Source organism: Nicotiana tabacum, chromosome 12 (genome assembly GCF_000715075.1).
Source record: "Nicotiana tabacum cultivar K326 chromosome 12, ASM71507v2, whole genome shotgun sequence".
In the NCBI taxonomy this organism is placed as follows: Eukaryota; Viridiplantae; Streptophyta; class Magnoliopsida; order Solanales; family Solanaceae; genus Nicotiana; species Nicotiana tabacum.
This window is the reverse complement of record NC_134091.1, coordinates 10,306,406-10,320,562: the sequence shown is the minus strand read 5'-3', so window position 1 is coordinate 10,320,562 and position 14,157 is coordinate 10,306,406. Positions and strand designations below refer to the sequence as shown.

Sequence of the window (14,157 nt, the reverse complement as noted above, 5' to 3'; positions counted from 1 at the left end):
TATTGAACATAAAGAGTTTCAAATTTGAAGTTTTAAGCTTTTGGTTCAATACCTAAAGATGATAAATATTGGCTGCAGAGAATCAGGTACTGGAAAGTCATATTACACTTATAGTAAAACTCTTAACCCCAACTTATAATCAAGCAAATAAAGTTAGATTACATGGTACATCACATAAGATGGGTGAAAGGGTCAGCAATTTAAGGCCACACCCATTATAACATAAAACATAATATTCCAACATATGCTGCTGTCTCACATTTAAGCAGAAGCACTAATACTGCTATACAAGTAGGCTGCTTTACAGCAGCTTTCAAATATTGCTAAGCTCAATCAATGTAAGCTGGCAAATTCAGAATTGTCAGTTTTTTTTGTTCTAGTACTTGTTTTTATAAAACCAATTTCTCTTGCTTTTCGGAAAGGAAGAGAAGAACTTTTTCAGTTGGCATGAGAGTTGGAGTTTCTTGTGTTGCAGTCATATGTAGCTTGTGTAACTACACCTTATCGTCGTGGAACCACCATCTCGTCTCCTTGGGAGACCTGCCATTTTTGCAGTTCTTCACGTAGCGATCATTGTCCGCAGGACGTTGCTGTTCAAACAAGCAAGGTAAAATTGACCCCTCTACTCAAAAGGCTAAAAGTTCAAGAACAAATAAAGAGATGACAAACGTAAAATTCAATTGAAGTTTAAATGCTAACAGACCTTCTCAGTTGAGCTAGACAACATTGAGAGAATGCTGATGCAGATGGAACTAACAGTCATCGCGGGGGACCATGAATCATAAAGGATGTCTGCAAACATAAACAGTAAATGCTGAATCGCAAGTGTTACGATTTTTTTTTTTTTTTTTTTTTTTTTGTGGCGAGCACAAGAACCAAAATCATCTGCTGCTACATAACAGAGGTCATACAAAGTAATATGTCACCATATAATGCATAAGACTATTAGTTGAAGGAGGAGGTAGCTGTGCTACAAATTATGCCATTCTCCCGCTAGTAGAATTGACTGTTCTAAAATCAATTTTCTGGGGATTGATCAACTTTTGTAAGTAGCAAATATATTCCTTCGAGAAATAAACTGTGTACATTTAGAAACTAGATGACAACTGCTACTAACTACTAAAAACTTTTAAAGCAACTTTATTTTATAGATACATTTGTTTGAATTTTTGAAACAGTAGGTCAATCAAACAAAATCGGAGAGCTAGTATGAAATTTCACCTATGTTCTCTAGTTCACATATTTTCAAATGTGTTAGTGTTCTCTTGATCATCTCTTTTTTTTTTTTCTTTCTCACTTAGCAAGTAAGACGAAAAGCTAACTGAAAAGAAGATCAAAACATGGTTCAGTAGCTGTCCAGGAAGTAAATTTGTGTTTATATGAGAAGTCTCAGGTTAAACTTGTGGGCTGTGGTTTCAAAAACAAAGGGCTTAACAATCCGGAGGAGCCAATATATATGCTGATGATTAAAGTCTACGCCTCTCCAACATATATACAACAAGACTTGACAATTTCCAGTATTTCAAACATGTGATCAAAATAATGGTACACATTCTCATTGCAGGTGCTACGTTCCCTAGTCTTTGCAAAATCAATACTCTGCAGCACCCGACACCTCTTCCAAACGGACCACAATACAGAGGTGACAGACTCTACCAATTTACCTGGCAGTATTGGAATAAGAGTAAACCAGCTATACTAGTGACCCTTAACTAGACTACTCCTAGCCCCTAATAGTGACCACCACAGACACACACACACACCCTCCAAAATAAAGAAACAAAGTGGACAAAAGGAAGAAAAATATTAACAATGAGAAGAGAACATATAGTTTGTCTCAGCAGGGCCCAATCAAATGATGGATGCACAAGCACACAATAAAACAGTTTCTAATCTTAACCTAAATGATGCCAATAGGTACAAGGATGATATAGACATGGAACAGGGAATACAAGCATCCCATCAGCTCCTAAGCATGCTAAAACAGGAGGGTTATTGGTACAACTAATGAACCCTACGATTACCTTTTTAATCCTGTAAAGAAAATTTTACCTAAAAATGATCTTGATATGTAGTTTAAGAGGATTTTTCCATGGAAAAAGAATATAACAGGAAAACAAGAAAAAGAGAATATCAGTCTTAGAATAATCAGAGTCAAAACTATAATGTAATACATAATATGTAATAATGGACAGAACTCACTAGCCTACTATGCTAAGATACGGTAGTAGTTTAGTTTTGGCCTATTTGCTTTATGTTCAAAATTACCAAGTTCATCTTAAGAAGGTTAATATCAAACTACCAGGCCAGTTATTTCGACCAATCTTTTTTTTGATGAATCAATGGCATCTTCAGTACTCTGACAATCTTTTACAGATTAAGTTAGAAGAGGCTGCTAAATAAGATATAATCATGGTGCAGAGCACTAAAGTGATCAAGTGGTATTATCTGAATTCATTTGTTTGCTTTCACTAGTAGATTTGACAAAGAGATTCACTTTTAAGCTTCAAAGTGCCCAATGAAAATAGATGTTAAACAATAATAGACTCCTTTGGTGTTCATTTACATGGTTTCAACAGACACATACAAACGAAAGAATGCACAACAAGTCCAAGGAGCTAAATAAAAAATGCCACCATGTCTAGGCTAGATTTCTCTTGTGTAGCAACACGAAAAAAGAGAACCATAATCAAGGATGCAACAGCCACAACAACAAGACAGTTGGCACAATTGCAATCCAATTGCAATCCAATTGTCGTACAAATTCATGATACCATAGGAAAATGCCCATTCTGACAAAATAGGGGGAAATGCTTCTCAATCATCTCATGTTGTGCAATTATAGGCTATATGTTATTTTATCCTACGTGTACTGCTCGATTTCAAGTGTTACGTTGATTACTTATCACTTTTGCATATAGGAAGCCAATTAAGACCAAGTGAGCAAATAAATGCTTGGCATAGGATGGGAAAACAAACCTAAACAGATATGCCCATTGCTATAAATATGAGGATGTAATGGCGCTGGAGGGATAAAAACAACCTGCCAAATATAAAAATAAAATGCTACAGTAAAAATTAAATATACTGAAAGAGGAAACTAATAGGAATATCAAATAAGCAACAGAATGCTTTGCATTTTGAGACATATGATGTTAGATATTAGATCCAAGTTGAAGTATTTAAAGCAGTTGAACCCAAGCTGATGGAATAAGAAAGTTAACACATGTATAATATAATGTACTTCTATTAGTTAATAGTAAATTAATTGAGAAAATTCTGAAGGGCTTTACTTTATAAATCCATGTACACTTCACCATAAGCCTAGGCATTTCTTACTAGTAATTTTTTGTTAACAAGGGAACCCACAGCCGCTATCCTTCGGGTGCGCACAAGGTAAGCCCACAAACCACACAGGATGGTAAACCGCACTAGGCAACCTCGTGCGACGGGCTCGACCGAGGAGGTATGCAAATGGGTTTCAAACCCTAGACCTCCCATTTGGGAAATCCCCTGCTCAACCAACTCGGCCACCCCGAAGGGTTAACATTTCTTACTAGTACTAACTGATCATTGCCTACTGCTTAAGTCTTCACTTAAACAAATTTTTAGTCCTTAAGGACTTCACAATTTCTTCTCTTACTGATCATTTCAATCCATAAACTGATATAAAACAGAGCAAGAGAAAGTTTTATTCAAAATAACAAAAATTAAACAAAATATAAAAAAAGGAGAGAAACTCACTTGTGGGGCTTCCATAGGGTAATGCTCAGGAAAATCAACCTGAAGCTGATACATCTCATTTGCATACAAAGTCCCTGCTGCCCCGTTGACTTCAATTATCCATCTACCACCCCAACAAAAAACATAAATTGAAAATGATTCACGGGAAAAAACAATAAAGATTAAATCTTTTTTCTAATTCCACCCTTAATACATGAAAACTAAATAAATTTATATAAGAAAAAATAAAAGATAAAGAGCTCTTTACCTTTGAAGATTATCAGTAACTTTGTGTTTAAATCCAGCAGGAGGATTAACTTGCCATTCTACAAGCTCTTTCTGCAACCGATTGCAAGCGATCTTGCTCAAAGCCTACTACATTCCAACTCAATCAACAACCCCATTTGCCAAAAAATTCAAAAAAAAAAAACTAAAATTTTGTTCATATAAGCCACAAATATTCAACAATATTTTACATATAGACCCAAAAAACAAACCTTGCGAGAAGAAGCAGAAGGGTTAGTCATGGCTTTGACGAAGTGGGGTGGTTGAGTTCTTACAGGAAGAGAAAAAGATAGTGCGAGAAAACAACTGTCTGCGTAGAGTGGACGTCGGTGTTAATCTTTATTAATTTATTGGGGGTATAAAATGTAATGTGATGAGAAATTTTCGGGCTGTTTTATAATTTGATAAGGTAATTGGATAATGTTGTAAATTCATAAAGAAGTAGATTTTGTTCAGAAACTGATCAATTGGGACAGCGGTTTTTTGTGATGAGATGGATCATCACGTGCGGTTTCAAAGTGAATGTAGACACGTGGCATATATTCTAGGCAGTTCACGTGACCTAAAGTCCACGTTGGATTTTGACAAACCTTTATTCATTCATTAGAGGATCAAATTTAGGGGAGTATATAAGTCGGGTTGGTTCAGATTTTTCAATTATCAAACCAAATCAATAGTATCGGGTTTTTAAATTTATAAATCAAACCAAACCAACAAAGTCGGATTTTTCAATCTCGATTTTTCTCGAGTTTTTCGGGTTTTTTTCCGGTAAAGTCTTCATAGCATAAAATATGTAACTTGTGCTCCAAATATTTCTTAAGTCCTAGTAAAATACAACTATATAATGTGTTTTCCAATAAACTAACACAATAATATGAGATAAGTCATAGCATTATACTAAAATATTCAATAACAGAGATAAAATAATAAAATTAGATAAAATAAATATTGCTAATTAATACGTCATAATGAAAATTAACATAATCTTACTATATAGGTCATGCTAAAATAAATATAGCTAATAAGTACTAATATCAATTACATAACTAAACACTAAAGAAAAAGATAAACTAAATTATGCATTTTCATTATAAACCAATATAAAACTAAAATAATTATCCAACACTATCGTCATTCCTAATATGAATTGAATTTCTTTTGTTAGCATTAGTATTGATTTGAACTTTGTTTGAGTTACTACATTTATGGGCTATAAAATTTATTTATCATTCAAGAATTTTAAGTCTAAACTTGAAATAATACGTTAAAAGATAAAATTGTGAAAAAGTTTAAGAAATATTTATAAATTACATTACAATAAATATTTATATGTATAAAATATTTTTAAAAATTATATAAATGTGCTATCGGGTTGGTTTGGTTTCGGTTTGACCTTTTTTAGTTAAAACCAAACCAAACCAATTATGGTCGGGTTTTATTTTCCAATACCAAACCACATCGGATTTTTTTTCCGGTTTGACTCGAATTATCGATTTGGTATGGTTTATCGGTTTTCTTTGTACTCCCCTAATCAAATTTATTGCATTAGATTCGGTTTAAATTTGACATTTTTTTATTTCAGATATTTTGCATTTATCTTTTATTATGTGATGAAAACAAATCGCTAGTCTATGTATAATTTATGTATAATATGTATATAAATATGTATAATCAATAAAGAATATCGGCTAGAAAAAATAAATAGTAAATTTGACTACTATTTGTGTAACAGTCCCATTACTTTTTGTAGGACTTAATTTGGAGAAATTTTTTCATTACCAGTGTGTGGAGACTAGTCGTTTTCTGTAACTTGAGTAAAAAATTTAATTCCTCTTTTCTATCCAGCTTAATGGAGCTTGGTTTATTACTTTATTTACACAAAAATAAAGTATCCTAAAGTTAATTCCCTTTCATTTTCCTTGTTCTAGTAAGCTAGAAAATTGCTCAATAAAATAGAAGAGAGGATTTTTATCATCCCAAAATTATGGTGGGATGAATAAAGCTCGTCCACTCTTTCTGGCAATTTCTTTTTTTCTTAAGAGATGAGCTCTTTTCCGGGGACAGTACACAAACGTCCATTCTGCTATTTAGAAATTAGTCAATACTTATTTTATCCTAAAAATTTAAATTTAAAATTTTAATTTCAGGATAATTTAGGGTATTTCTATCCTGAAAACTTAAACTGAAAAACTAAAATTCAAGATATATTGGCTAATTACTAAATAGCAGTTTTTTAGAGCGGCTATCTCATGGCATTTCTACCTCTTTTCCCCTATATTAACATCCAAACGAAGTTTACGAGATATTGACACCCAAATTGGTTACGTTACAAATCATATTGGGCTTTTCATAAAGTGGGCTCATATCTGAAAGATATGGCTACTTCATGTTGAAGGCTGCCAAACTTTTCGACTAAATGGGTTCCATCAAATCCAATATTTATCTCTTTTCCACCTTGAGATTTCATTTGAACTGAATAATAATTATAGTATTTCAACTTACAAGCTTGTGCAAAAATATTGGTTATATGAATATGAGAAGAATTTTAATTAGACTTTTGAACGATAACTGAGAAAGTAGTCAAAAGGGTTAAAAATGAACTCTATTGAATTTGAATAACTAATGAAGACACTATTAATAAACAAAGGGTGGAGATAGCCCTTAAACCATTTAGTAAGACATGATTTATTGATTGGAAAGGTATATGTATCACCAAAATACTAACTTGGTATGCAAAACACAGCACGTGGTCCTTGTCTAATAAATGACGACTTCAATTTCATTCTTTTTTTTTTCTCTTCAGTTCTTCATTATAAGGAGTTGAGTCGCTGTCCATCCCTACTTATTTAAAAAAAAAGACTTGATCACTAAGTCACGAAAAATTCTATCTTTCTTTCTATTATCCAATGCTCATACATTCCTTTACCTCGTGATCAATTATAGGATCTGAATACCCTACAAATAATGTCCCAAGTCACAAGGAATATGGCAATTCATGACTAAAAGACGCAGTCTTTTTCTTCTATATTGTCATTTAAAAATAAAATATTCTTGAAGACGACGTCTTACACTATTAAATAATTAAATCTCATACGTGTAAAATGACAAATTATTGAGAGCCAACCACTCTTCAACCGTACTACACGAATAGAAAAAAAAAAGGAAAAATAAGAAGACAAAAAAAAATTACAAGTCCAAAAATTTGTAACCCAAGCGGAACAATGCTTCTCTTTACTAAATAATTAAGTGAATTAATTCTTGTTCTTTTTTCCACTTGATATGTACAACAAATATATTAGACATCCTTTCAATCTATCACTAATTAAATTTGATCATAGTCCTAATTAATCCTAATTAATATCTTAAAACAGACTATAGCATGCGTCACCAAGAGGCAGTATTAGGATTAAAAGAAGGCATGAAAATACGTTGGCCGGTAGCTAAAATATGTCTTGGGTCAAACTCTAATTTCCTTTGCTGAAATCTGGTCCAATACTTATCTCCAAAATGGTCCCTCCATTCTCTTTGTGTTGTGTAATGAGGCAGGTATTGTTTGATTTTGATATTTGCATCTTCACAAAACTTCAATATTTCGTAGTTTTGATTGCTGAGGTACTCTAATGTCTGTGTCTCGTCACTGTTTGTCAATGCCGACCTCAGAAATCCCACTAAGTAAAAAACCTCCTCCTCTGGTGTCACTACTGAACTCCTCTCGTCCCACCTATACATACATCAATGTCAAGATAGTGAGCTTTATATAATCTCGAGAAAATGCGTAACCTCTATATATCGAAAGTGTAAAAAAAAACTATACGATTAACTTACTCACAATAAATAGAACTAGTTATCTAGAAAATAGAGTAGAAACATGCCACAAATCCATAATAAGTTAGATTATGTATGCAAATATATAAAATAAAAATTTATACTGTTAGAATTATAAGTTTTATAACGGTCTCTTTCATTTAATAACTTAAGTTGTTAGACACAAAATTTGTACCAAAGAAGCATATTCAAACGTAAAGACAACTTAATAAAGGTGTTTCATATCTAATTATATAGACTTTTAAACTATTTTTTAAATAATTTAAAACTTTTAAATAAGAGCGTTCATATACTACAATAAATTTGTCGTATTGATTGGACTGCCGTACTTAGAACAAGATTTTCGAAGATTCATGGGTTGTTTTTTGATAAGGTTAGGAAGTATAACTGTTACATGAGCCATGAATTGGTCCCCAAAGTGAAGATCTTCCTGACAAGAGGATCTTGATTGTTTTTGGACCATTTCTGTACCTTCGAATTTTTTTTTTGGATTTAATAGACATAAGGTTCATAGTTCTAGCTGGACTAGTATAATGCATGCATGCCACGTGTTTAGATGGACATGCCACTTATCATACGACATATTTTATGAACTGAAATAGCCACTGACCCCAAATTAAAGCATTGGGATGGTTCAAGGGGCGGATAGCATATATATTATTATGGATTAGATAAAATTTAATAATATTTTTAAAAATCAACCCTAAAACACAAAGCATTCTGCACTCGCGCAGAATTAAAGGAAGAATCGCACCTCAAAGACTGTACTATAAACAGTTTATTCTAATACAATCATAGTAACTACTTTTTTAAGGCTCTCCGCAGGAAATCGAACCCATGCTATAAATATAAATTCTAAAAGTGCATGAATCAATGCTAAAAACCTAAAAAAGAAAAATACTAAAATCATTAAGTTTGAATTTGAATTCGCCTTTAAGTGGGGTCATTAGGGGGGTATGGTGTTTGGTATAGAACGTCGGATTGTCACTATTCATATCTTTTGGATTCACGCCAATTTACTAGTCATTTTGCTGTCTTTTTGCTGGGACAAAACAAAATTACAGCAAAAACTGAACGATTGCTCAAGCAATTAGCAGGGGAGGGACCAATGGACCATAATATGAAGATTGGTTGAAAATTTGGTCTTTACGTTTTCGTAATTATCGATAAAATTACAGAAATCGGGTGCGATGTCTAATGAACATAATCCAAATTGTGAGGGGATGTACATGACATGGACATATAGCGAGTTCTACCAAAGTTTGTGTCATGAAAAACAGCACAAAGTATATATGTATTACACATATGCATAGCATAGTACATACTACATATTAGTGTTTTTTGCATGCATGCACTGCAGACAACCAACGTAAGAAACAGACAGAGGTAGATGACGGTATGTATATATCAGAAGAAGAAGCCATAATTGTAAGAATTCAACTATTATATAACTGACCGTGTAAAATATTTTTACATTATAGTATACTTCAACTAGCTGCCAAATTTGATTTATTTTTTAAGTTACTAATTAATAATACGTAGTATATTTTCTTATGAACGATTACTTATAGTATATAGACATTAAAGTCAGATTGATTATGGGACTGCTGATATTGTCTTCAAATTAATTTTAATCACTTAATTATGGCTATTTCGTAATTATTAAAGTTGATGTCATATGACCAGGAAGTCACGGGTTCAAGTCGTGGAAACGGTCTCTTTAGAAATGCAAGGTAAGTTAAGGTTACTTACAATAGACCATTTTGGTCCGACCCTTCCCCGGATCCCGCGCATAGCCGCAGTTTAGTGCACCGAACTACTTTTTTTTTTTAAATTATGATTCTTTCATTTGCATTTTGATATTTATCATTTAACTATAATAAAATAAATATATAAATATCTAGTGTAGGAAAAAGAATTTGGATTAAGAACTTACTTGTTCTTGTTCATGGGGTAGATGAGTATGGGACCACTGGTCTTATTCCCCAAAATGCCCTTAAAAACTCCTTTATCGAAGTCCACAATTCTTGATTTTGGAACAAATAGGTTTAGCCATGGGTGTGGCACTTCCCACAACCCTTTAGACCGGAGTTTCAACTCTGCCTTGTGAACCCGGTCCAAGAAATCCACGTAAGGAAGGTCTGTTGTGAAAACTGATGCTGGTATATATTTTAGCTTTTTTAACAAAGTCTCTATCTCCTGCATTTCATTACAAAAAAAGAAAAAGAACAATTACAATTCACGTTAACACACATTAAAATATTGCAAACAAAGTACAGAAAAGGTAGTTGCTGCTTAACTGTTACTTTTGTCAGGATAACCTTTAATTAGTTTTCATGCAACTCCAATTAAAAATTCATTTCTATAAAACAGAATTATTAGACTTAATGGAACAAATTTTGGTGGGTGGTCAGTGGACGGCATAGATATAATCATATTATAATATAGTTATATTATATAATACTAATAAACAATTAAAGTTTGCGTTCTATCTTAGGATCTGACAGAGCTGATAGATTGTGGAAGATCTTCCATGTTTTCTTGTGCATGTTGTGTTCCATCTTTTTACGACGAATGTTGTCATCGAATAATCAGAGTGAAGAACAGATAATATAATAATCTACTTAAATTATTCCTAGAAATAGCTTTGGATATGTACCAAACAGGAATAGCGACAACTAAATTTTGTAGAAAGTTCTAATTAATTTTTCTATGTCAGCAATTAAATAACTTACCACATTTCTTAATCTATCTTTCTTTTTTAATAGTATGAGTTTAACTAATATATACATCCGCAGTGTTACAAAATTTATACTATGTGTCACTTAAATTGGTAAATAATATTAGGCTATATATTACCACAGAGAAAGCTATACTAATAATATTAAAACTTTTACAGATGTATACACTTTTAAATTTTTAAAAAAAAAATATGTTATCAACATGTAGTAGTAATATTTAGCATGTAATTGAAATAAAAGAAGAAAACAGGCCTCCTAAGGTATAGCTTCGCCACCTATATAGCTTCACTTAGCAAAACACTGTCTACTTTACAGGCTTTATTCGCACTAAACATGCATTAATCAGAGAGCTAAAGGTTAACTACTACTAGCGCATCTTATAATAACTTTATCCAACTTTTTTCTTTATATTCAAATGTCAATACAGATGGGAATCATGTGTGCAGGAATCAAGAAACTAAACTAAAGATACTTTACTTAATATAATCTATCAGGAAATAATTAACTAACATAATAATGATTTAGCAACAATAGAATATCTGTAACGAAACATGCATAATAATATTCAAATAGAGTAGTGGGTATACAAACCTGATCAACGATATCAGCATTTGAAAGGTGATAATTTTTGGTGATTTCTAAGCAATATAAAACTCCTCCGTCAGCCTTAAGAGAAGAAATCTTCACAGGGTTACTTGGGGAGAAGAAAGAAGATCTCCAGTTGTTAATGAGGCCTTCATCAACTATAACAAATCCTTCAACATAGTCAAATTTTTGGGAAGCTGGTTTTGCCTGTAGAGATATTAGATATTCTTGGTCTTCGGTAAATGTTGAAAAATTCGAATATAAAACTCGGATCCACCTCACCTGCATGTACATTAAATAAATGAGTTTACTTTAATTTGACAGAATTTGACAGTCAAAAGACTTCTTACATTATTATGTTATTAAAAAATAACTATAGGTAATCGTCTTAAAGAGAATGTTTACTCTATCATATCACGTAAAGATAAATTATAAGTAACCGTTCATTAATAAAAGGATTAACAAGCTAAAAAATTAGATATGTTACTTGTGTTAAAGCACACTTGTCTATACAAGTTAAACGCTAAGAAAAGTAGATTTTTTGTTTTAATTATTCACGAGTTATGAAGAAAAATAAAAATGAAAATAGAAAGTGAGATAACATTTTTAGTGGGAAAAGTAATATGTCAACAACAGTGCCAGCTTAAGAACAGCGGTTTAATATGAAGTTGGAAAAAGCTACTAACAATGGACCCATTTTCCTTACTCTTATGTCATGAATTATACAAACTACCTTTCGTGTCTTGTCCAATAACTAATACTAAGAAAAAAATGTCTTCAACCAGCCAAAACCCCACCATAGAGAAAACAAAAGGCAATCAAAATAGTGGAATATTCTCTATTTAGTACTAGCATTTATATTAGGACAAAAAGAAATTAAATACTTACCCTTTGGGGAGCTTGTTCAAGTGCAATTCTTGCCCTTGTTATGATCCCAAATTGTCCTAATCCACCAAGAGCAGCATGAAACAGCTCGGAGTTTTCTTTTTCTGAACATGTTAATAGCTCACCCTTACCTGTTTTCAAACATTCCATGCGTCACATCAAATATATGATAAAAATGGTTCTAATTATATACTTTTGTTTTCTAATTTTACCCCCAAATCCAAAAGAGTGGTGTGTAAAACAATCAATTATTATGACAATCTATTGTCATTGCTCTTAAGAGAATAAGAATTATTGGTACTAATGACAATGATTACACCATGCCCAAAAGTAAGAGATTCTATTAGTATAAGAGAGATGAGTTAAGCATAAAAACAAAAACACCCCATGTGGTACTCACACAATTTCAAGTACATATCTCTAAACATATTCTGAAAAAAAGGGGTTCCTACTTAACACAAAATAAAGTTATTGATAAAACACCACATCTAAAGATATTACAAGACAAAAAACCATCCTAACATCCCATGTTATTGTTCTAAAGTAACATATCTGGCATCTACTTTCTTTCTTAACAAATGCTATTAGGAATTAAGTATTAAACATAAGAATGTAAGAATTATTGTTTTTGGCAATGATACCATAAGTGAATATTTTACGATATTATTTAACTTTTAGAGGAGTTTCACTTGAAAAGAAATTTTTTACATGCAATGGGGAAATTAAATTAAACGCACCTGTAACAACATCAAGCTCATGAACATTGTTAATTTGAGGGCCATGATTGAAAGCTTGTCCACTAATACCAGCATTGGAGAGAGTACCACCCACAGATAAGTACAAGTAATCAGTCCATGATTTTGGTGCAAGTCCATACTCTAAGGTGGACGTCAACACATCTATCCATAACTCTCCACCCCACACATCAGCATACATGAATTTCTCCGAAACCTCGGTCAATAACTTCTGCTTAGAGTTAGAGCCGCCGCTCATTTGAATCACAACTCCTTTTGTTGTCATAGCCTGACCATTTATAGAATGTCCGTGTCCTCTAGCCGACACGGTGAAGCCACGAGCCGAGTCATACGCCGCTTTCACAAGCCGCGCTACGTCCTCGGCTGTAGCTGGGTGAAGAACCGCCATCGGCTCGGCTCTATGCAACCGGCCGAAGTCCACGGAGGCGGTTTCTAAATCGGCTGCCGCTACGCTGAGGTTTCCGTTGAGCCCGAGCCGTAAAAGCTCGGTCGGGTCAAACGTAAACCCAACGGTTACAATAAGCCGACATATAGCAAGTGTCAACAAAAGTTTAGTAGCCATAGGTAAAGAGGAAGGCTTTGTTTCTATACAAAGAAGTATAGCAAAGTGAAGATAAAGGAAAATGGTGTGAGGGATGTGTTATTTAGTTAGATAGGAGTACTAAATATATATACGTGAAAACTATTGAAAGTTGGTATAAATAGAGTACTATGTTTTTGAAAGTTTTGAGGTGACACTTAGGGAAAAGGGAACAAAATCTTTGTGGCAGGAGGAGGAGTACCAAGAACAAGAGAAGGGGCGTCAGCAGTAGCGTGGGACTAACGTAAGACAGATTACACTTTAAAGATTTTCACAATCTCAATCTTTGTTTTTCGTTCTAGCTATAGATACTAGCTACTTTTCATTAATAGCATCAAAAGATACAATGAAGAAGAAGAATTAAGAAGAAGAGGAGAAATGAGAAATGCAAGATTGAGAGGTGGTAAAAATGGTGGTAGTATTGTGTTTTTAAAGAGGAAAAGGATTCATTTTGTTGAATTTGTTTAGTTAAGGAACATTTGTTTATATGACTTTTGGGATTGTCTAGGATAAGAGATACAGGTTGGGTATTTATAGGACAAATAGAAGGAAAAGAAGAAGGAGGGAAAGAGAATGTCACGTGCGAGGGATGAGGTCTGACACGAGTGAACTTCTAGGGCCCACAAGAGAGGTAATTGTAGGGGCCCACAAAGGGATACAGAGGATCTGTGTGGGGACATGAACAAAGGAAACCTTCACGTGGCGGAAGGACTGGTCGACGGGTTTCTTTTTCCTTTCTTTTTCCTAAGTTTTTATTTTGGAATTGAATGATTGGCTA

At 33.2% G+C, this 14,157-nt stretch overlaps 2 protein-coding genes across 2 annotated transcripts; both read right to left on the bottom strand.

Moving 5' to 3' along the window:
* Positions 1–114: 114 nt before the first annotated feature.
* LOC107776491 (putative ubiquitin-conjugating enzyme E2 18) lies at positions 115–4,378 on the bottom strand. The gene is made up of 6 exons (XM_075226130.1): positions 4,221–4,378; positions 3,992–4,095; positions 3,745–3,847; positions 2,980–3,043; positions 704–792; positions 115–590 (listed from the first exon to the last, which is right to left on the bottom strand). Exons 1-6 carry the CDS (start codon positions 4,248–4,250, stop codon positions 495–497), a joined length of 486 nt encoding a protein of 161 aa, XP_075082231.1. The 5' UTR covers positions 4,251–4,378; the 3' UTR covers positions 115–494.
* Positions 4,379–7,209: 2,831 nt separating this feature from the next.
* LOC107791003 (cytokinin dehydrogenase 5) lies at positions 7,210–13,890 on the bottom strand. Its single transcript, XM_016612981.2, has 5 exons — positions 12,782–13,890; positions 12,048–12,175; positions 11,166–11,441; positions 9,770–10,032; positions 7,210–7,729 (listed from the first exon to the last, which is right to left on the bottom strand). Exons 1-5 carry the CDS (start codon positions 13,359–13,361, stop codon positions 7,393–7,395), a joined length of 1,584 nt encoding a protein of 527 aa, XP_016468467.1. The 5' UTR covers positions 13,362–13,890; the 3' UTR covers positions 7,210–7,392.
* Between the last annotated feature and the right edge of the window lie 267 nt (positions 13,891–14,157).

What these genes read in the sequence shown, in the direction of transcription:
- LOC107776491 (XM_075226130.1), bottom strand. Translation starts at nt 4,250, where the DNA reads ATGACTAACCCTTCTGCTTCTTCTCGCAAG. An exon ending in CTTCTGCTTCTTCTCGCAAG is followed by an intron (nt 4,096 to 4,220) that starts GTTTGTTTTTTG and finishes GGAATGTAGTAG; the next exon opens with GCTTTGAGCAAGATCGCTTG. An exon ending in CAATGGGCATATCTGTTTAG is followed by an intron (nt 793 to 2,979) that starts GTTTGTTTTCCC and finishes TTATGTTTGCAG; the next exon opens with ACATCCTTTATGATTCATGG.
- LOC107791003 (XM_016612981.2), bottom strand. Translation starts at nt 13,361, where the DNA reads ATGGCTACTAAACTTTTGTTGACACTTGCTATATGTCGGCTTATTGTA. An exon ending in ATGCTGATATCGTTGATCAG is followed by an intron (nt 10,033 to 11,165) that starts GTTTGTATACCC and finishes AATGAAATGCAG; the next exon opens with GAGATAGAGACTTTGTTAAA. An exon ending in TACCCCATGAACAAGAACAA is followed by an intron (nt 7,730 to 9,769) that starts GTAAGTTCTTAA and finishes ATGTATGTATAG; the next exon opens with GTGGGACGAGAGGAGTTCAG.